Consider the following 23,479-nt stretch of genomic DNA (forward strand, 5'->3'; position numbering starts at 1 on the left):
TCATCTCAGTGCCAAAGAACCCCACCATCAACGAACTGAACAACTACAGACCAATTGCTCTAACATCTGTAGTTATGAAAACCTTTGAAAGGCTAGTGCTGTCCCACTTGAAAACCATCATGGATCCACTGTTAGACCTCCTGCAATTTGCATACCGAGCAAATAGATGATGCTGTTAATATGGCTCTGCACTACATCCTACAACATCTTGAATCTCCAAAGATCTACGCAAGGGTCCTCTTTGTAGACTTTAGTTCAGCATTCAATACCATCATTCCGGGCATTCTTCTAACTAAGCTAAACCAGCTAGCGGTACCTGAACACACTTGTAAGTAGATCATAAGCTTCCTAACAAACAGGAAGCAGCAGGTGAAACTAAGCAGAATCATATTAGATACCTGCACAGGCTGTGTGCTCTCTCCACTTCTCTATATACCTGTTCTGTCCCCCACCTCACATAGGCAGACACACGAGCAAAAGACGTCTACCAGTAATTTATTTTTACAAGACAACCTGAATCCTTTGGCAGATAAAAGTGCTGGCATCTACTTTCCAAATGCCTGCCAAGTTTCTTATCACCTCTAGAAACAGGAGTCAGCGTATTTGTAGTCCGTTGCTGGGGCAACCAAGAATTCACAAGGCACAAAAGAGTAGTCAGAAGTCATTCACAAAGTCCAAGCCTTAATTCTGAAAGATATCCCATCCGAAGCTCACGATATGCAGTTTTTGTCCATCACAGAGCCTGCAGAGCAACCCCACCCACTTGTATCCCCTCCTGTGGAGCATGGCTCAGAGACTCAGCAATCTCTGGCCTTTCCACACTGTTGTGACTCCGACCCCCGAGGCCGACTTATCAGAGGGAGAAGGCCAGGAGGAGTTGGCCAGGCCTCTCTCTCCAGGACCCTCCTCTCTGGCAATGCCTCAGGTGTCTCCCGTAGGAGAAGAGATTGGCCAGGAGCCAGGTATCTCCTCACAGTCAGAGAGTGATGGAGATAAGTCTTGGCTGGATCCACGCCAGCGTCGGAGAGACAGGTCCATGCAGCAGAAAAGGAGGCGTGCCAGAGATTAAGCTGAGTCACTGGACCACACCCCACAGGGGATAAAAGGGGTGAGGTGGCCATTCAGACTCTGTGACGGACAAAACAAACTACTAGCGAGTCACATTGTATCTTTGAAACAACGTTATCTGCCTTGGATTTAATACGGACTGGACTTGACAATTCTTGAACTGTGTGTATCTTGTTTGGGTTTATCTGTCGGAGGAACACCCCCTCCCTCTATGAGTAAAGTTCTTGGCAAGCAGCTACTGGGTTGCTGCCAAGCCTCTTATCAAAAGAATTTGTTGTCTGCCAGTTTTATTTAACCCCTGACTATCTGTTTGTGTACATGTGTGAGACGGGGACAGAACATATACCTCTTCCTTTGCTGCGCACGTCTCTCCCTCCGATGCTGCCTGGGATGAATCCAAGATTGATCTTCAGGGGAGTGCCCTATTAGTGGGTGCTCCGACATGCCTTCCTCCTGGCCTTCAGCTGGAACCTGAGGCGTTGCCAGAAAGGAGGGTCCTGGAGAGGGAGGCCTTGTCAGTTCCTCCCCATCACTTTCAGAGTCATCTTCCTCCGTGAGGACAGGCTCGGGAGCCGGAGTCACAACAATACCAGTGACTGAATCTCATCTGTTAAACTACTGAAGTTCGCAGATTACACAACAGTGATCGGTCTCATTCGAGACAATGATGAATCCACATACAGATGGGAGGTTGAACAACTAGCCTCGTGCGACCAGAACAATCTGGAACTGAACACACTCAAAATCGTAGAGATGGTAGTGGACTTTAGGAGAAACCCTCCCACACTACCACCTCTTACAATACTAGACAACACAGTATCAACAGTAGAGACCTTCAAATTTCTAGGTTCTAAAGACCTAAAATGGACGCCTAACATCAAAAACGTCATCAAAAAAGCACAACAAAGAATATTCTTTCTGAAATAGATAAATGTATTAATAGAAAAGCAAGAAATGTGGGAGAAATGTTGTAATAAATGAAATAATAATATTAAGATATGATAAATAGTGGAGGAGTAGGAAGAAGACACAAAAGATGTACTCAGATGATACCCTGAATGATTGATTATGTATTGTATGTTTGTTTACAAAATAAAAAACTTTTATATATATAAAAAGAATGTTCTTTCTGCGCCAACTCGGAAAGCTCAAACTGCCCAAGGAGCTGCTGGAATTTAATAATTCCTCTACAGAGGAATTATTGAGTCTGTCATCTGCACCTCTATAACTGTCTGGTTTGGTTCTGCAACCAAACAAGACAGACAGAGAGTTCAGAGGATAATTAGAACTGCAGAAAAAACAATTGCTACCAACCTGCCTTCCATTGAGGACCTGTATACTGCACGAGTCAAAAAAAGGGCTGTGAAAATATTTACAGACCCCTCGTATCCTGGACATAAACTGTTTCAATTCCTACCCCCAAAACGCCGCTATAGAGCACTGCACACTAGAACAACTAAACACAAGAATAATTTTTTCCGAATGCCATCACTCTGCTGAACAAATAATTCCCTCAACACTGTCAAAACTAGTTATTAAGTCTGCATTACTATTAATCTTCATATCATTCCTATCACCTATCTCCTCCCACTTATGACTGCATGATTGTACTGATTGCTGGTATCCTTACGATTTATATTGACTTTCTTTTTTTTTGGAAAAAACTATTGAGTTTTAAAAAAACATAAATATATTGACATTTTCAATTAACATCAGATGTGCAGTGTTTTAACTATATACAGAAAAATATTTCTGGTGATATTTCAAATTACTTTTTACCATTATTTAACACACCTTTTGGTCTTTCTTTCATTTTATCATGCATCCATTTATACCACCTTTCCCACTCAATATAATAATCTGACTTCTCATCATCGTTTAATTCATAAATTAATTTAGTCATCTCTGCGCACTCCAGTATTTTCCTAATTATAAGCTCTTCTGGTGGTTGGGTTTTCTCTTTCCAACACTGTGCATACGCCAGTCTGGAGGCTGTAATTATATGAATCATTAAGTGGATCTTTTCCTTTCCATATGGCTTCTTAACTATTCCCAGGAGAAATATTTCTGGTGTTAATTCAATATCTTCCCCAGTTATTTCGTATAACCATCTTCTGATCTTACTCCAATATCCTTTCGCTTCCGGGCATGTCCACCACATGTGAAAGAAGGTGCCTTGACCATGGCCACATTTCCAACAATTAGGGTGTATATTGGGGTATATCTTTGCTAGCCTAGCCGGGGCTAAATACCATCTATGGAGCATCTTGTAATGGTTTTCCTTGTATGTTGCTGCTCTGGTCAATTTAAGGTTCCTATTCCATGCCTCCTCCCACTCACTAAAATTTATATCTCGTCCAATATTTTTCTCCCATGCATTTATTTGATTCTTTGTTATATCCTCGGACTTATCATCATCTAATAAATAATTATATAGTTTAGCCAAAATCTTTTTGCCTGTTCCCATCAAGACTTTATCCAACCTATTAGGCCCAAATTCTAAGCCGTATTGTTCTTTGTCTTTCTGATATCTGGATTTTATTTGTAAATAGGTCCACCAATCTAAAATTATTCCTTGCTCTCTCAAAGTGTCATTTGATTTGAGATTCCCTCCTTCATCTAAGATATCTTTATACCTGCCCATTTTCTCCATTCCCCATCTATTGGGGTAGATCAGGGCCTCCATCGTAGAGAGCCAACTTGGGACTTTTTTGTAATATCTTTGCCTAATCGGGATCCATGTTTGTATCAAGGAGTCTCTAATTTTATGTCTATGAAAGTATGTTTTCCTTTTCTTCTCTACGTCCCAAATGTGGGCATGCCACTCTTTTTGTAAATCGTGGCCTTCTAGGGTTAAAATCCTCTCATTTTCCAGGGTGGTCCAATCTCTTATCCAGACTAGCTTAGCTGCCCTGTAATATGTTTCCCAGTCGGGGAGCCCAAATCCACCTATATCTCTTTTGCCCCTTAAAATTTTAATTGAAAACCTCGGTTTCTTCCCCTCCCATATAAATTCTCTGATGATTTATCTAATTCTGAAAAAAACTTTTTATCTAAATTCACCAGTATATTTTGAAATAGAAATAATATTTTGGGGAGAATATTCATCTTAATTGCAGCTATCTTGCCCAAAAGTGACAATCTTATTTTCTTCCATCTATCGAGGTCTTGTTTCATTTTTCTAATTAAGGGGGTATAGTTGTCCTCTTTTAAGGTCGAACATCTTGATGTAATCCAAATTCCTAGGTATTTAATTTTTTTGGCAACCTGTAGTCCTAATATTTCTTCTATCTCATTTTTCTGACTCTCGATTGTATTCTTAGTCAGTACTTTGGTTTTAGTTTTATTCAATGTAAAGCCTGCCACCTCTCCGTATTTACCCAATTCCTCTAGCACTTTTGGTCCCGATTCTATGGGGTCCTCAAGAATTAAGGCTACATCGTCTGCAAATGCTTGCGTCTTGTAGATCTCCTTCCTAATCTTCAGACCTTTTATTTCCTTGTTGGTTCTAATTTTCCGTAAGAGAACTTCTAGGGCCAAAATGAACAATAGTGGTGATAGGGGGAAGCCTTGCCTTACCCCCTTACTAATTTGGAATGTTTTGGTCCTATCTCCATTCACCAGGATACTCGCCTTTTGATTATCATAGATAGATTTGATCATCATTTCAAAATTTGTTCCGAATTTCATTATCTCAATTTGTTTGGTCATAAATTTCCAATTTAAATTGTCGAATGCCTTTTGGGCGTCAACAAAGATTAAGGCCATCTGTTTTTCAGGGTGTTCTTCATAGTACTCTAGGGTGTCCAGCACAATTCTCAAATTGTCTCTAATTTGCCTCCCTGGGAGGAATCCGTTTTGATCCTTATATATCCAATTATTTAGTATCTTTTTCATTCTTTCTGCCATTATGCCCATGAATAGCTTATAATCAGTGTTTAGGAGAGAAATTGGTCTATAATTCTGAATTTGTTTTAGGTCAGCACCTTCTTTCGGCACAAGTGTAACATGCGCTTCCTTCCACGACTCTGGGATTTTGTAGCCTATCAATGCATCATTAAAAATTTCTACCAATTTTGGTTGCAGTATTTCTTCTAATTTTTTATATATTTCCCCTGGGAATCCATCGGGACCTGGCGCTTTATTGTTTTTCAGTTTGGAGAGGGCTGTTTTTAGTTCTTCAATTGTAATCTTTCTATTAAGCATTTCTCTCTCTTCTTCTGTTATTTGTGGGAGCTCTGCATTTGTCAAATATTGCTCTATTTTGCCTTCTGGTACCTCCTCTTCTTTATATAGAGTTTCATAATATTCCCTAGCTCTTTCCAATTTTTCTTCTTCTTTGGTCAGTAGCTTACCCTTAGAGTCTTCTAATATATGAATTGTCCCCTTTTCATTTTCCTTTTTTAATTTATAGGCCAACCACCTGCCCGATTTGTTGGTATTCTCAAAGAGGTATTGTTTCGTTCTTTTCATTTTTTGCGCTAGCTCCTCTTGCTCAATGATATTCAATTTGTGCCTCCACATCATCCAACTTTCTTTGGCTGTTTCATCTTCCGGATTGTCTTGAAGTTTTCTTTCTGATTCTCCTAAATGATTTAGATAGTCTTCCAGGGTCTTCCTTTTTTCCTTATTTTTATGTACGCTGTATGAGATCACAACTCCTCTCAAGTAGGCCTTCATTGTGTCCCATACTATTGCACGGGGCGTTCCATGGTTTTCGTTTTCCTTGAAAAAGAAGTTCACTTCTTCTTTAAGTTTTTGTATGCATTCTCTGTCACCCAGTAATTTGGCATTAAACCTCCACCTCTGTTGGTACTTCCTCTGTACAGACTTTCACCTAATTTCTAAGGGGTTGTGGTCTGCCCAATTATTCAGGTTAATTTCAGCCGTTCCGATTTCTAATCCCAGTTTCCTGCTAACCCATGCCATGTCTATTCTAGACCACGACTTTTGTGCATTTGAAAAGAAAGTGTATTGCCTATCGTTTGGGTGCAGGGTACGCCAAATATCAATTGAGTCCAATTCATCGACTAAATCGAAAAAAGCTCTCGGTAGATTTGTCCTTTTGGGTTTTTTTTGCTTTATTTTGGTTTCTACCTTCTGCGCATGCTCCAAGATAGCGGTGACCAAGTGAGCTTCGTTTCGGGGATGGGAGAGTTGCTGGTCGTCAGGGCCTTTGGGAGCCTCCTTGAACATCTCCGGCTCCAGTCCCAGTGAGGGGAATATCCGCCCTGCCTGTCGAGGGCTTTTTTGCCCTCCGGAATGTCAGGGCAGGGCTGGACGGCACCGCGGGAGATGGGGCGATGGGCCTGGCTGCAGCAGCTGTTTCCAGCTTTTTGCCGGCCTTTCGGCATCGGAAGGAAGTGGAGGCCAAGGCATCCGGCGGCGGCCGGCGTTTGTGCGGCGGCGGCTTGGAAGTGGTCCCCCCTGCTCCCCACAGCCCTCTGGACCCCTGGGACGCTCTTTTCTGGCGTTTTCGGGGGTTCCAGTGTGCCTTGGGAGCTTGGGGTGCCTGGTTGCGGGCTGGCAACGATGACGGCGGCGGCGGTGGCGGAGGCAATGACTCACACGGACCAGAGAAACGGCCAGAGAAACGGCCTGGCAGCAGGTTGATGGGGAGAAGCGGACAGCCTCACCCTTAGGACTACCATCTGGCTCATAGTAGATTTTTACTGTGATGGGGTGTCTGAGATCAGAGCTGTGACTGGGGGTTGTGGAGATCTGGGGTTGGAGAGGCGGGAGGCTGACCATGGTTTGGTTGTTGGTCGCCTCTCCTCCCCTCCCTCTCCTCCCCTCCCCTTCCCCCAGGTATGGGTGTGTGTTGGCCTTAATGGCCATCCACCCCTGGATTGGGCTTTTCTGTTTCGCTACTCCTACGTTCACCTCAAGGAAGATCTTGTGCCCGTGGGTCATTATCATCTTTATTAACATCTTTATTATTACCATCGTCATTAACATCTATACTCTGGACACTCTGGACCCCTTACTATGCTCCACTCACGCCCTCACTGGTAGGAGAGACTGAGCACCATTTGAGAGAGCTGAGGGATTTTCCACATCCCAACGGAGAGGATAGAACATTGTTCCCATTGACTTTCGTAATGGGACCGGCTGTCATGAGAGGATGGTTGGCCATTAGCCTCCATTGGAGAAAAAGAACATTGGACCTTCTCCCTGTCATGAGAGGACAGTGGCGTCCAGCCCTATAAATGGATATTTTGTGACCTTTTATGCTCAGTTATCCCTTGGTCTATGATAAAGGCCCTGACTGGCCTTTCTTTTCCCATCTTTGGTTCGGTTGATGCTCCTAAAAGCCGACCTTTTTGCGCTGCGAGACTCCCCCCTCTCGCAGGTTTGGCCCTCCACTCTATCGAGGGCCTACCTTAATGACGGGCTTTGGAACCCCGAGAGGTGGCATGGTGCCAGAAGGGGGTTGAGGGGTTTTTTAGCTAAATTTTTAATTAAAATTTTAAGGGGACCCGGGAGGAAGGGAGGGGTTTGTAAAAGTGGACCCGGGGGGGTTTAGATAGCAATTGAGCGGGGTGATGGGTCGATTGGCTGCAACAGAGGGGTCGTGAAAGGAAATTTAACCGGGGAGCAGGGGGACGATAGGAAGGGCTGTGTAATTGAAACAATGAGTGGGAGGGGCAGGTATGATGGGCGCAGAGGGCCATATGTGCTGGGGGTGCGCACACGCTGTTTACGAGCAATTACGCACCTCGGCCCCCAATACGTGACTCGTGTCCTGGGTTGGGCAGAGTCTCAGGCCCAGGGTCCGCAGCTGATGTTGTGTAATGCCAGGTCGGTCGTTAATAAAGCCCCCCTCATTTGTGATCTTATTTTAGAGGGGGGTGCGGACCTGGCAGGTATTACGGAGACCTGGTTGGGCCAAGAGGGGGGGTTCCCCTCGTTGAGATGTGCCCACCAGGTTTCCGTGCATTTCATCAGCCAAGGGCCCAGGGGAGGGGTGAGGGAGTGGCGGTGATTATTAGGGAGAGTCTTTGTCCGAGGGAGACCACTGTTCCTCAGATAGCCGGATGTGAGTCCCTCTTTGTGAAGTGGGGCCGTGGGGTGCAGATGGGTTTGCTGACTGTGTACCTGGCTCCCTGCCACGTGGCAGCGACCCTGCCCGAGCTACTCGACGTCATTGCCAGGGTGGCGGTTGATACCCCCAGACTTATCTATAAAGTATTTTTCTCACACAAGCCGCACGTTTATCTCCTTCCCTGTGTGTTTCTGCTCTGCTTGTTGCACAAGCAACAAATACTTTTTACACACACCCTAACACTTATTATCATGGGGGATTTCAACCTTCCGTCTGCGGGTGAGGCGTCAGAGGTGGCTCGGGAGTTCATAGCTTCCATGACGACCATGGACCTGACCCAGTTAGTTCAAGGCCCAACTCACATAGGGGGACACACTCTGGACCTGATTTTTGTCTCTGGTCAGTGGTTGAATGATCTTGGTAGGGGGGACCTAGACATCAAACCCTTGTCATGGACAGATCATTCGCTCCTTCACTTAGACTTTCCTACCGTTTTCCCCCGCCGCAGGGAGACGGAACCGATCAAATGGTTCCGTCCCAGGCGCCTGATGGACCCCGAAAGTTTCCTGACGGAGCTTGGGCCGTTTCCTGAGACTCTAACACACGACTCGACTGAAGAGCTGGTGGCCGCCTGGGAGAGTGCGGCTGCCGGAGCTTTGGACCGCATCGTGCCTTTGCAGCCTCTGACCCGATGCCGATCTCAATTGGCTCCTTGGTTCTCTGAGGAGCTGAGAGAGATGAAGCGTCGGAAAAGACGCCTAGAGAGCATTTGAAGGACTAGTCAATCCGATTCCGACTGGACACAGGTGAGGTCTTATATCAAGACCTACCTAGTGGCGATAAAAGCGGTGAAATCTAACCATTTTCCCGCTCTTATCGCATCTGCAGAGAACCGCCCAGCCGCCCTGTTTAGGGTGACCCGCTCCCTTCATCGGGGGGGGGAGTGCGGGAAGATCCCTTGCAGGGCCGCCCTGAGGATTTTGTGCAATTCCTGCATGATAAAGTCGCTTGGATTCGGGATGGCTTAGACTCCGATTGGATGAGTCCAGGGGAGGAGACAGGGGCAGGTCTTGAGAATATTATCTGGGAGGAGTTTGATCCTGTGGCTCCCGAGGATGTGGATAGGGTTCTGGGTAGGATTAGTGCCACCACATGTTTATTGGACCCGTGTCCCTCCTGGTTGGTACTGGCCTCCCGGGAGGTTACATGAGGCTGGCTCCAGGGGATTATAACTGCTTCTCTGAGTGAGGGCGCCTTTCCCGCTGCCTTGAAAGAGGCAGTGGTGAGGCCCCTCCTCAAGAAGCCTTCCCTGGACCCGGCTGAATTAGCTAACTACCGTCCGGTCTCCAACCTTCGTTTTGTGGCGAAGGTTGTCGAGAGTGTGGTGGCACGACAACTGCCCAGGCACCTGGATGAAGCTATCTATCTAGACCCGTGCCAGTCGGGCTTCAGGCAGGGGCATAGCACAGAAACAGCATTGGTCGCATTGGTGGATGATCTCTGGAGGGCTCGGGACAGGGGTTGCTCCTCTGTTCTAGTCCTATTAGATCTCTCAGCGGCTTTTGATACCATCGACCATGGTATCATGCTGCAGCGGTTGAGAGGGTTAGGAATAGGGGGCACCATTCTGCGGTGGTTCTCCTCCTTCCTCTCCGACCGCTCGCAGTTCGTGTTGGCAGGGGGGCAGAGGTCGACCTCGAGGCGTCTCGCATGGGGAGTGCCACAGTGGTCGGTCCTCTCGCCCCTTCTGTTCAACATTTATGTGAAGCCGCTGGGTGAGATCATCCGTGGTTTTGGGGTGAAGTGTCATCTGTACGCTGATGATACTCAGCTGTACATCTCCACCCCAGACCACCCCAACGATGCCCTTGATGTGATGTCTCGCTGCCTGGAGGCCGTGCGGGTCTGGATGGGGAGGAACAGGCTCAGACTCAACCCGTCCAAGACCGAGTGGCTGTGGCTGCTGGCGTCCCAATATAGTCAGCAGGTGCCATCGCTGACTATTGGGGGTGAATCTTCGCCCCCCACAGAGAGGGCTCGCAATCTGGGTGTCCTGGACGCACGGCTGTCTTTAGAAGAGCACATGACGGCCGTGGCCAGGGGGGCCTTTTATCAGGTTTGCCTGATCCGCCAGTTGCAGCCCTTTCTGGACCGGGACGCCTTGCGCACGGTCACTCATGCCCTTGTCACCTCCCGGCTGGACTATTGTAATGCTCTCTACATGGGGCTCCCCTTGAAGAGCACTCGGAGGCTCCAACTGGTCCAGAATGCGGCCACGCGGGTGGTTATGGGCGCAACCCGTTGTGCCCACGTGACACCCCTCCTGCGCGAGCTGCACTGGCTCCCAGTGGTCTTCCGGGTGCGATTCAAGGTGTTGGTTACCACCTTTAAAGCACTCCATGGCATAGGACCCAGGTACCTTCGAGACCGTCTTCTGCCACCAATAGCCTCTCACTGACCAGTCCGCTCCCACAGAGTGGGTCTCCTCAGGGTGCCATCAGCCAGGTTATGTCGGCTGGTGACACCCAGGGGGAGGGCCTTCTCTGTGGGAGCCCCAGCCCTGTGGAATGAACTGCCCCCGGAAATATGTAAGATCTCCGACCTCCGGGTGTTTCGTTGCGCATTGAAGACCCTGTTGTTCCGCCAGGCCGGGCTATCAACATAATAATTTTAATTGGGGTATTTTAAATTTTTGGGGTTTTAATCCGGCCAAATTTATTTAATTATTTTAATTTTTAATCATTGTTGTGTCTTGTGTTTTTAAATTGACTGTACACCGCCCTGAGTCCTTCGGGAGAAGGGCGGTATAGAAATAAAATTATTTATTTATTTATTTCATTTTATTTATTACTTTTATAATCCTTCTCCAAATCCACAATGCCATTAAAATCCCCTATTATACAAATTTCATTATATTCCATTTTTACTAATTGTTCATGAAGTTTCTTAAAAAATTCTCCCTGTTTTTTATTTGGAACATATATACCCACTAATAATACCTTGGAGTTCCCTCTCTTAATTTCAATCATAAGAATTCTGCCCTTTGTATCTTTAAACTTTTGCTCTGCTTCAATTCCTTTCTTTACATAGATTACCACCCCCCTCTTCTTTTTCTTTGCCAAATGTTTTATATTCTAAACATTTACCCTCTTCTTTTTTTATGTGCACCTCTTGTAGACACATTATATCAACATTTTGTTTACCTAGTTTTGTTAATATTCATTTTCTCTTTTTGTAGTCATTTAAGCCATTGACATTTACAGATATTAATTTCAAATCATTCATCCCTATTTCCTTGTCTGGTTATCAGTTTTTGTTTGTTCGTACGGCTCTTACTGGTCTTGCTTTTTTCCCTTTGGCTTCTTCTTCTGTCTTCTTCTCCTCCGCAGTTGCTTCCTTCGTGTTCTGTTGGTGTAAGGCTTCCTCTTCCACTGCTACTGTCTCTAGTTCTTCTTTGCTACCCTGCTCTTCCTCCACACCTCTCAACTGGTCAAGGAAGTCTTGTGCTGTACTCAGGCTTTCTATTTTTATTTTTCTTCCTTGCCAAGTAATTAACATCCCTTCTGGTAAGAGCCACCTGAATAATATATTTCTTTTATTCAACTGTACAGCTAAAAATCTATACTCCTTTCTCAGCTCCCGTACTCTTCTTGGTATCTGTTTTAGGATTATTACTTCTTTTCCTCTATATGTTATCTGTTCCTCTCTTGTCATGTTGTATAGGATGTCTTTTACTTTTTTCCTTGCAAAGCGGACATGCACTTCCCTAGGGAGCTTGTTCCTTCTTGCATAATTTGTCTGGACCCTGTATACGTCGTCCAACTCTCTAATTATCTCCTGTTTATCTTGTTGAAGTACATCTGCTATCAGCTCCGCCATCTTCTCGCCCAGGTTTTCCTCTTTATCCTCAACAATATTTTGGAAATGCAAGTAGAAGGATGCCCGGTCCATCTCTAATTGGATTATCGAATCCTCTAACTCTCTGTTTTGACTTGTAAATGCTTGGTCCACAGTATCTAATTTCTTTTCGGTTTGGTCGATTCTTATTTCGGCTTTTTGACTTTCTTAATATGATTTGATTGCTTATTTGTTTCCTATGACTATCATTAAGTGTTGTTAATGGTAATGTTAAGATTCTTGTCAAACGTATCTTTTCTTTTATGTACACTGAGAGTGTATGCACCAAGACAAATTCCTTGTGTGTCCAGTCATACTTGGCCAATAAAGAATTCTATTCTATTTTAAAAGATGGGAATAAGATTTGAGGTTTTCCTTTCCACTGGAAAATCACTCTTATTGTATGCAATACAAGACCACATTGTTTGGCCTATTTGAAATTCTGTGGAATGAAATTGCATCCAAGAAAATGGGAAACTTGAGATTCTACAATTTATGTTCCTAAGTTTATTATAACATTCAAACTATTTTGCCTCATCTGTATGTGTATTATTTATTTTTAGAGGAAAAAAGATGGTTGATCAGATTTCTATTGCACAGCAATTATCAAGTTAATATTCATATCATAATATTTTCACAACTTCAGGTTCAAAGCCAAATGCTCCAGTTTCAACTGAAATGAAAACTTTTTTAAATTAAAGCTTAAATTAAGTGTTCACTTCAGACATCTGGTGATTTAAATGACTTTCACTGAGTGTGTTTTGGAAAGGGACTTACCCAAGACCAATGATTTGTCCTGCAACTTTGCCTAATGTCAGAAAAACAGCGACTGTTGCATTTGTAAATCCCCGCAACTTCTTTGGCGAAATCTCTCCCACATATTGAGGATGTATATTGAAAGAAAATCCTTCAGAAAGGAAAAGGGTTACAAAGAAGAGTATTGAAAAATTGGCCAGCATGTCATCTAAGATGTCATGTCATTAAAACCATCTTATATTGCAGAGAGGCATTACTGAGTTATGGGTAGCTGAGTGAGAAGGATTACAATGACACTAGGCGAATATGAAGGGGAGAAAGAGAGCGGGAGAGGCCTGTGCCAAGGAGGGCTCTGAGTTAACCACTCTTGAATCAGCCTCTCCTCTAGAACATTTGATCACAGCAGAACTTTGCCCGTGCTGAGTCAATAGACTTGCTCACAGTTATAAGACAGCCAACAGCTACCAGTGCCAATCCCATATAGCTACCAATGCCAATCCCATATAGCTACCAATGCCAATCCCATATAGGAGGCGTCCAAGGAGGATCATCTCAAAAGATTTGGCCATCTTGCTGAAACCCATGAACAGGGCAGCAGTCAGCATGATCAGGTTGGTGAACATCTGGCACTTCTTTCTGCAACAAAAGAGGGGGCAGTGAGGGAGAGGCATTTCCAGGGGTTTCTCAGCAAAGCACAATGGAGGGCAGCATTGTATCCATCATCTTGACTTTTAGTTTGGCGGTACCATGTGAACACCCTGAACAGGGTGCCAAAGGGCTATAATCAATATAGAGTTTCAAACATTTTGAACATTTGATACTTGGAGATAACAGATAAGGGCCATACTATAGACAGATCTAACTAGTGAAGAAGTTACTTTCTATATTTTGTGGTGAGGTATCCACAACAGACACTCCCTACGAGACCTCCAATCCCGTAACTGGATACTATGAAGGACCATAACAAGATAACATTCTCTTGAGGCAGTGGTGAGCCATGTCGTTCCAGCCAGGTCTCATTAATGAATTTTTTAATATGCTGTGGATAAAGAAAATGCATTCATTTTACAATGATTTTTTTCACTTTTCCCCATGAGTTTACCTATCAGCCACCCCAGCACAACGTCCCAGCCACCCCACCACACTGGGCACCACAGGTCCTGGAACTCCAAGATGGTGAACCTTCTCTGCCCCTGGCTAAAGCATCAACGTTTGAACTGAAGGAAATGCCCATAGAAAAGGGATACTATCACTTACCAGGGAGGGATAGTTTATTACAGAAATGTGAAACCCATAAGGGAAACTGCCCCCGATTCCCAGCACGAGGATCATTTGAAATAGTCCCCGGTATTGAATCTGGAAAGAGAAAAGAAGTTAAGGCTTCTAGCATTGGACACCTGTTTCCTACCAAAGCTGTATCCTCAAAGTCACCCCCTCCCTCTCTCACACCCGTGCACACAACTTGAGAGAGGGGAAGGGCATCCATAAGGCTGGATTACTGCCTAGAATGTAGAACAGCACATTGTATGGCTAGGAATTTGGCAAGGAAAACCAAAGAAGTTACTCCTCATGGGTTGTCACAGAACTCCTTAGGAAGAAAGGAAAGAAGTGGTAAACATCCGTTGAGGTGAAAACAAGAGCTTTCTAAAGAAGAAATGGGAGAATTTTTATACTAGTTAGTTTGCTTCCTAACCCATTCCTGCTAATTCTCCAATGAATGTACATCTTAGTGTACATTACCCTGTACTTAGCACCCTGGTCCCCTGTCAAGTCCCTATCCTGGCTTTGCCCTCAGGCAAGCCCCCCTCCCCCCCAGAAGAGAATCATCTCCAGGGACATTATCACCTCTTGGATCTGTGTCTAAAGACAAAGCCAAGATTAGAGAGTCAGTTTTTTAAAGAGACATACTGTTTGGTGAAAGTCTATTTTGGTTAAACTTGTAACTCCTCTGGTCAACTTCTCCAGGGCTGCAACACAGGCATAGTGTTCTCAATATGCAAAAAAATATAAACCAATTAGCCTGATTAATGTCAGGGGCAATATTTATGCAAAACATCTAGTCAATAAATTAAAGGTCTGGCTCATTGATAACAATGTGTTTGCAGAGTCACAGGCAGGGATTCTCCACAGTTGACCATGGTTTTATATTGGATCATTTCATAAATAGCATGACAATAGAAAATTATTTCCTTTGTGACTAATTCATGCAGCTTTTGATCCTACCAATAGAAACAAGCTGTAGATTAACTTAGATGGTTGAATTTGAAAAAAAAGTAATTGATTTTAATCATGGCATTATATACAAATAATCAAATTCAGATTAGATTTACTCTAGGCAAGTGTCAAACTCGCCGTGTCACATTGCCATCACATGAAATCACAGTGTTATTTTCCCTTCGCGGAGCTTGGGTGTGTGTGGCCTGCACATGATGCATCTATCCTGTGGGCCACCAGTCTTGCATGGTATACCTGACAGATAACTTCAATATCTCTAAAGGGGTGAAACAAGGTGTGCTTGCCCTTCTCCTATTAATGATATTGTGTTGCTTGCCTTTTAATCAAACATGTTAGTCTGAGAGGATGCTATCAGACTCTGATTAATGAGTAGCTAGGTAACTCTAATTCTGCACATAAGGGATGTTTTAATGGAAACTCTGCATTAAACTAATAAAGTTTAAATATGAAAAGGGAGTTTATTGAGAAAAGAGAATGCACGAAAGCAAGGGTACAAGCACACAGAATTTCTTAGCAAAACTAGTTATTTATTGTCTCCTTGGATAAGCTTTTGGGTTTCAGCAGATGTTCAGAGTTGGAGAGACTTTCTCCGGACCAACTCTTTGGATTTGGCCTGTATCTTGGGCTTGAAATGGGGCTCTGAAGGAGAAGGTTGATTTGGGCATCCTTCTATTCTGGAACCCACCAGCACAATTCCTCCCCCTGCCCCCTTCCCTCCCTGCTGATGGCTTCTCTCAGCCCACCCACCCCCCATCCCATTGCTCCATTTCTTGATGTCTTTGGTATAGCCATCAAATCAGGAATTATCTAATGGCCAAGTCTTCCTTCTTAATGACTGTTGAATGATAAAAAAGAAAGAATGTCAGATGTAAATGCCTTATTCTCTAATGTGTAAATAATATATGAACGGGGTATCAGGGGTTAACTTATTCTTCACTTCTTAATGTATTCATAATTCACCACTCCCACTTATAGCTCCACCCATTGTATATATAAGGAGCCACCTACACCCTTTTCCTCGCTTCTATCTGTGAATATTCAGTGAATATAGAATGCCTATTGTAAATAAAAGGAAATATATTTAAACCTTTAACTCTTACTAATATTATTGAAATATTGCAACAAGCTGGTAGCAGAGGATGGTTAATTGACTCAATAAAAAAAACTTAAAAATGTCTAAGAAAGATAGGCCCAACACCAGGGCCTACAGCAAAGAAATGGAAACAGAACAAGAAATAATCAACGAATCCACAAACGCAATTTCGAGAGAATCCGAAGAATACACCACTGAAGACGAAGAAATAATAGATGAAATTGATGACCAGAAGGAAATCGAAATAGAGAATAACGAACTCAGGTCAGAGATATTAAAACTATTAAAGAGCCAGAAGAATGATGAAAGCCTCATCGCGAAACTCCAAGATATGCTGAAGAACAGCGGAGCAGCGAGAGAGAAAAACATCACTAATGAAAAGTCTAAAGACCCAAAAATAGTGAGTGATATGACTGCAGAGAAAGTCATTACGAAGAAGAAAAACGGTGATCCCGCGCGAAATTTTGAATGGCAGCCATCTTGGTTTCAACAGGCCTCCAGGGTGAGCGAAGCAGAGCCAATCAAAATGCTCAATTCAAAATTTCTGGCGCGAAAAACGTTACCAAACAACGAAAATGAAAAAGAAGATTCAAACTCCTCAGAAGAATCAGAATCAGAAAGTGAAGATGATTCAACAAACTCCCAAATAAAATCAGCAATGAAAACGCTTTTTGCTGCATTTGGGCCAAAACTAAAAATTAACAAACAGCTACCGAAGAAGCGAGCGAGCAAGCCGATGCCTCAAGACCTGCCCGCTCCCATCCTGACTACGAGAACGCCGACGCCCGAACCCAGAGAGCCCTGCCGGTACCGCCCTACGCCACAAACCGAAGCAAGCACCAAAGCCCTCAGGGGAAGAGGAAGAGCAGCCGCCGTCGTCAAGACTCCCAAAATTGAACCAGAGACCGATTCATCTGAAGAGGAGCAGAACGAGCGAGCCACAATGGAGAGAACCTTCCACGATGACTCCAAAGAAGAAATGGACAACGCGCATGCGCAAAACTACGCAGACGGTCCGGGAAGACATGAACTGGCGAGGAGACCATGCAGACTCGTTGCGAGCATCCCCATGCCGTTTTGCAATTTTCTACACTTGCGAGACCACGGACTACCTCAGGTTGTAAGTAATGGACACAATAATGTCGGAAATTTACCCAGTGACTTCCCAAAGCTAAGGGTTGATGGCGTTAATTTGCAAGAATGGTATCAACAGCTCCAGGTTGTCTTTATGAAGGAAAACTTATTATTTTTTATCACTAGTCCCCCCAAAAGACCTTGGACTCTAAAAATAGATTGTTTACACCATAGAGCATTTTTCTTAATAATATCTAGTGTGTCTCCTGCAATGTATCATAGCATTAAGCCAAATCTGACTGTTTCAGAAATCATTCAATGCATGTTTAATTTATTTCACAGTGACAGTGTAGCTACCACCACAAGGATGTCTAAAGATTTCTTTTCATCTAGGGTAAAACCAGGGGTTTCCATAAGTGAGCATTTAATATATTTAAACAAAATAAGAGCTGAGCTGCATTTGAGGGGGGAGGTGATTTCAGACCAAACAATGAAAAGTGTTATTATCAACTCACTTGATTCATCATGGGACAATTTTATGTCACATTTAGACACTATCAATCTAGGATATTTATCCATAGAAAGTCTATCCAATAAACTGATAGCAGAAGACAATTCAAGAAGGAATCGTTCTAGCAATCACACAGAACACAAACCATATAGGAAAGTAGCTTTCCAAGAAAAATATAATGAAACATTTAAATGCCACAATTGTGGATCCAGGGAACACAATAGAAGAGACTGTCCCAAAATTTCAAGAGAAAGGCATAGGTCAGAATATAGAAACAAATACAATTATAGACAGTCTTCCATAGATAAACATAGATATAGGAGCCCACCAAATTACAAAGAGAATAGAGGGGGCAGAGATAATTCAAAGGATAGAAAATCTGGCTCACTGAACGGGCTAAATAAACAAGACAACACTAACATACAGCAAAATGAGAACAATAATTGGCTTATTGATTCTGGAGCAACTAATCACACCACTAATAACAAAAATATATTGTCTTCATTTGCAGAAGATAAATTTGTAATAAAGGTAGCTAACCAAGAAAAGGTGCAAGTATTAGGTAGAGGGAATGTAACCTTGCCTGGTCTAGGAAAAATAGAGGGGGTATTGCTAATACCTGAGATACCTCATAACATACTAAGTGCTATAAAACTAAGTAGAGATTCTGACATTAACATTGTTTTTTCAAAAGGAAAAGCGATTTTGGAGAAGAATAAAATAAATATAGGCACAGTGATGATTAAAGGAGGCCTACCTTATCTGATAACTAAGGAAAAATGGTTGCATAACATTGACTCAAATATGGAAGATTGTATTGAAGTAGATGATGAAAATATTAGCAATAGTGACAATGATGAGTGTAAAACATCTCATGATCACAAAGATGCACACAATGAAAAAAAAACCAAAAATAGGTAAGCCAATTCATGATGAGTGTGCTCACATCTTACATAGGAAGTTAGGACATGCCAGTTTTCCTGTAGTACAAAAAATGACTGAACACGCAGAAGGTGTTAAAATAAAAAATTATGAAAACTATTTGGAATGCTCAGTATGTAAATCTACAAAACTAAAAACTAGCCCCAGGCCAAGAAAATCTACTAGATCAACTAACAAAATTTTTGATTTAGTACACATGGACTTAGTTGGTCCATTAACTCCATCAATCACTTATAGAAAACGTTACTTCCTAACAATAGTGGACGATTATAGCCGCTATGGGTTTGTTTATACATTAAAACACAAAGATGAAACATTTCAAAAATTTAAAGAATTTTACAAACGCATAGAAACACAACACAACATCAAAATAAAACAAATTATGACAGATAGGGGATGCGAATTCATGTCTAAAGAATTCTCCCAATGGTTAAAAGACAAAGGAATGTTACATTACACATCTAGTCCATTTTCTGCGTTCCAGAACGGGATTGCAGAGAGGAAAAATTCCACATTACAAACCATGATTAGATGCACATTGGAAGATGCTGGCTTAAGCAAACAATTCTGGTCAGAAGCCTTACATTATTCAAATTACACACAAAATAGAACATGGTCCAGCATTGTAAATAAGACACCATATGAAGTGATATATAATAGAAAACCAAAATTAGCACACATGCATATATTTGGAGTCACTGCAGACGTACACATACCTAAACAATTAAGAAGAAAGGGAGAAAACGTATCCAGAAGACTCAGATTTATGGGATATGAAACCGGTACTAAAGGGTACAGATTCATTGATAACAATAACAAATTTATAGTCTCCAGAACAGCTGTGTTCCATGAACAGGCTAACTGGTCTAAATTACATCTTAATGAAATATTTCCAAATAAATATAAAGGTACAAAATCTCATGAAGAAGGGATCATAGAAAAGCAAAATATCAACAAAAATAAGAACAAAACCAAAATTTGGACAAATAGCCAACACAAAATTAAGACAGACACATTAACAAAAAAGGAAGCAAGATATTTGCATGATAACGATAGTAAACCTGAAAAAACCATTAGAAACACCAGAAATCAAATGCCAAATAAATACAAAGATTACATAATGCATATGGATGGTGAGCCAACAACACCCAATACATATGAGGAAGTGTTAAAACTCCCTCGTGAAGAAAAGGAAAAATGGGAATTAGCGATGAAAAAAGAGATGGAAAGTTTACAAGGATTAAATGTATTTACACCTGCAATTGCACCTAAGGATAAAACAATTATTGGTACCAGGTGGATATATAAAATTAAGAACTTAGAGGGAGGCAATACTCTATACAAAGCTAGACTAGTTGCACAAGGTTATGCACAGAAATATCCGGAGGACTATACTGACACGTATTCCCCCACAGTAAGAACAGAGAGTGTCAAAACAGCTCTAGTGGTAGCATCAGCACTCAACCTTGATGTATTTCAATACGACATACAGACTGCGTATCTACACGCTAAACTAGATAAAGAAATATACGTAAGAGCACCTCACAGTCAATACACAAACAAAAATGAAATTTGGTTGTTAAACAAGAGTTTATACGGGTTAAAACAATCTGGTAAACGATGCTATGATTGTTTAGTGAAAGTACTTAGAACCATGGACTTCAACGCTACTACTGCTGATAACTGCTTTTTTGTCAAAAAGGATGATGATTACATTGAATTTGTATTGATTTATGTGGATGACATTTTATACATAGGAAAACATAAAGAGAGAAGAGAAACCTTTGTAACCAAACTAAATGAACATTTCTCGTTAAAATCTCTAGGTAAAGTAAACAAATATCTTGGTGTCCAAATTAATAAGACTAGAAGGGGATTCAAACTTACTCAGAGAGATAAGATTGTAGAACTTTTAAATAAATGCAATTTAAACAATGCCAAACCTTGTGATACTCCTATGCAAACTGATTTTCTAAGAAATACTGATGAATCTTCCCCCGAATTCAAGGATAACACGTTTTATAGATCAATCATAGGTTCACTTCTTTATATATCTAATTGGACTAGACCAGATATCGCCTTACCACTCAATCTATTATCCAGACATGTCAGCAAACCAACAATGTATCACTGGGAAGCTGTTAAAAGAATTTTAAGATATCTGAAAAGTACACTAGACTTTTGCTTAATATTAGAACCTAAAGACAATAAAGAACCAAAGCTTACATGTTATGCAGATGCAGATTGGGCTGGAGACACCTCATGTAGAAAAAGTACATCTGGTTATATATTTCTCTTAAATGACTGTCCAGTTTACTGGTACACTGGTAAACAAGAACTAGTGGCCACTTCAACGACAGAAGCGGAATATGTTTGTTTATCCAAAGCTGCAAATAACCTTGTATGGTTTAATGATTTAATTTCAGATGTTTGGAAAAAACCTGTTTTGCCTTTTGTTATGCATGAAGATAATAAAGCAGCCATTGAAATATCTAGATCTGATGCCATTGGACAAAGGTCCAGACATATAGATATAAAATTTAAACATGTGAGACAATTATCTCAGGATGGATTTATTAAAGCAGTGCATTGTGATACCTCAGAACAATTAGCTGACATATTGACAAAGCCTTTACCTTCCAAGCAACACAAATATTTAACTTCTAAATTGTATGTATTGTATTGTCCTGAATCTGAGTGTAATTGGTGTTGTATAACGAATCGGCATTTAGAGGGGGATTTGTCAGATGTAAATGCCTTATTCTCTAATGTGTAAATAATATATGAACGGGGTATCAGGGGTTAACTTATTCTTCACTTCTTAATGTATTCATAATTCACCACTCCCACTCATAGCTCCACCCATTGTATATATAAGGAGCCACCTACACCCTTTTCCTCGCTTCTATCTGTGAATATTCAGTGAATATAGAATGCCTATTGTAAATAAAAGGAAATATATTTAAACCTTTAACTCTTACTAATATTATTGAGTCTGATCCTGAAAATATTGCAACAAAGAACATACCAGTTGTTGCTGTTTCTGACTTTATATTCTGACTTCGATGTAGAACATTTTAGAGAAAAAGTACTAAGCCGGTTCAAGTGCCGTTGCCCCCGCTCCTCCTCCCACCTAACATGGACCTGTCCTTCCCATAAAATGTTTTTGTTTCCACAATTCATTTTCAAGCTGGATCTGAACATGAAGCTACAGAAGGATGCCCTGGAGTTAGTCAGGAGAGGCACTCGAGCCAGGCTGCACTTTCTTCCCTGTCCATGCTTTTCAGGCAGTCTGTGGCACCTTGCCTTGAGGTTGGGGGGGGCAATGACTCACCTTCTCTCACTGCCCCTACACCCCCCCCCCCGCAAGCTACTTCTGCTCCAATCTCTGGCCCCAGAGTTCAGGCCCTTCACCTCCTGGCAACCTTACTGAGATAGCAAGTCTATCTTTAAATAAACTTGCTATTGTGTCTTTATCTTTAAAACAGGCCAGCTAATTAAAGACAAGTTGAAAACAACGTAAAACAGCCTGTCGAAGACTACTCTAGGTATATCTAAAAGCTTCTGGCATTAGGTGAAGAGTTTTTTTGCAGCTGAAGCCAAAAGAAGGCTCAACTCTGGCATTGCCCCAAGGGACCTGGCAGAAGTGGCCCTCTCCAAGGAAGAATCCCACCTCTTGTCTTTTAGACTACTTTTAGACTACTGGCAATCCAGGACAGGAGCATCAGGCCATGCCATTAGCACAGTATTTAATGATCATGCATGATAAAAAGCAGAGGTACTGCATCACCTAGAGACCGAGAATATGTCCACTCACCTCCTGCTTATGGGGCAGCCTCACAGTCACTCTACTTGAATTTAATGTTGAATTTTGAATTTAACTGGGATTCACCTCTTGACAGACATGTGTACTCAGAACACAAAATGCCATAATGTTCCAGCGCAATGAGGAGCCCTATCACTGAATCCCACCTCTTATCTTTTAGACTACTCCCATCCCAAGCCTTCTCCCCAGCTCCAGCTGGCGCTCAGCATCCTCTCCTGTGCTTCTTTTACAGCACTCCCCCTTCCCTGGAAATTGGGGCAGAGCTTCCAAAAAGTGGTAGGTGTTTGGGGAGAGAATGCCTCCCTCCCTCTGGAATTACCAGAGTGTCCCTGGTAATTCCCTTCACAAATCCTAAAGGAAAGGCGGGCTATCAACTGAATAGCAAGGAGCTATAGCTGGGAGCAAGGAGACTCCCAGTGAGTTTCGGCACCCAGAGCTTTTCCTCTCTGGATGTGTCTGTGTATGGGGTGGTGGTGGTAAATGATAGGTAGCCCAGTACTCACCAGATTGGAGAGGAAGCTAGCCATCTCTTAGCTAAGGAGTGAGCAGGAACTAATTTCCTGTAACTGGAAGGCACATGGGCTGCTCTCAAAGAAGTCTGTTACTGCAGAAATTAGCAGTTGGCCCCATTTAATTAAAGTTAAACTTTACCATGCAGGTTTCCACTTAATCTATTAATTTTGCTTTCTCTGCAAAGTTGGAGCTTTGGGGTTAAATAAATAACCCACTGGTAGATACAATGACCAATTAAAGGATCAGAAACTGCCTAGCTTCTGTTAACACCCACAGATTTGGGAAATATTTGGCCTCTGCTGCCATCAGATTATATAAATTTCCCCTTTTAACAGAGTTGGAAGGGACCTTGTAGTCTCTTGCCTCACTAAGTCCTGAAAACCATGTGAGATGGTTATAGAAATGAAACTTTCTTTTTTTTTATTAAAAAGTTTTACAAGACAAAAAACATTTTTACAAGAAAAACATAAACCGTTTGCCATCTTTCCATATATGAATTGTACAATCACATTTGCAAAT

General features: G+C 42.3%; 1 protein-coding gene across 4 annotated transcripts in view; it reads right to left on the reverse strand.

Moving 5' to 3' along the window:
• The window catches only part of LOC117677950 (solute carrier family 2, facilitated glucose transporter member 11-like), a 33,666-nt gene extending 10,609 nt beyond the window's left edge, over positions 1-23,057 (reverse strand). For 2 of the 4 annotated variants that reach the window (XM_034438578.3, XM_034438575.3), the window contains exons 1-5: positions 22,951-23,057; positions 14,024-14,122; positions 13,645-13,805; positions 13,278-13,402; positions 12,788-12,917 (exon numbers count right to left, since the gene is read on the reverse strand). In XM_034438578.3, the coding sequence (XP_034294469.1) occupies positions 12,788-12,917; positions 13,278-13,402; positions 13,645-13,805; positions 14,024-14,122; positions 22,951-22,974 (539 nt within the window). In that variant the 5' untranslated portion in view covers positions 22,975-23,057. Of the gene's footprint in view, positions 1-12,787; positions 12,918-13,277; positions 13,403-13,644; positions 13,806-14,023; positions 14,123-14,674; positions 14,750-22,950 lie in introns of those variants that run through there. The other 2 variants (XM_034438577.3, XM_034438579.3) reach the window with 2 other exon arrangements.
• Positions 23,058-23,479: the final 422 nt, after the last annotated feature.

Source organism: Pantherophis guttatus, chromosome 17, assembly GCF_059756535.1.
Source record: "Pantherophis guttatus breed Tessera chromosome 17, ASM5975653v1, whole genome shotgun sequence".
NCBI lineage: Eukaryota > Metazoa > Chordata > Lepidosauria > Squamata > Colubridae > Pantherophis > Pantherophis guttatus.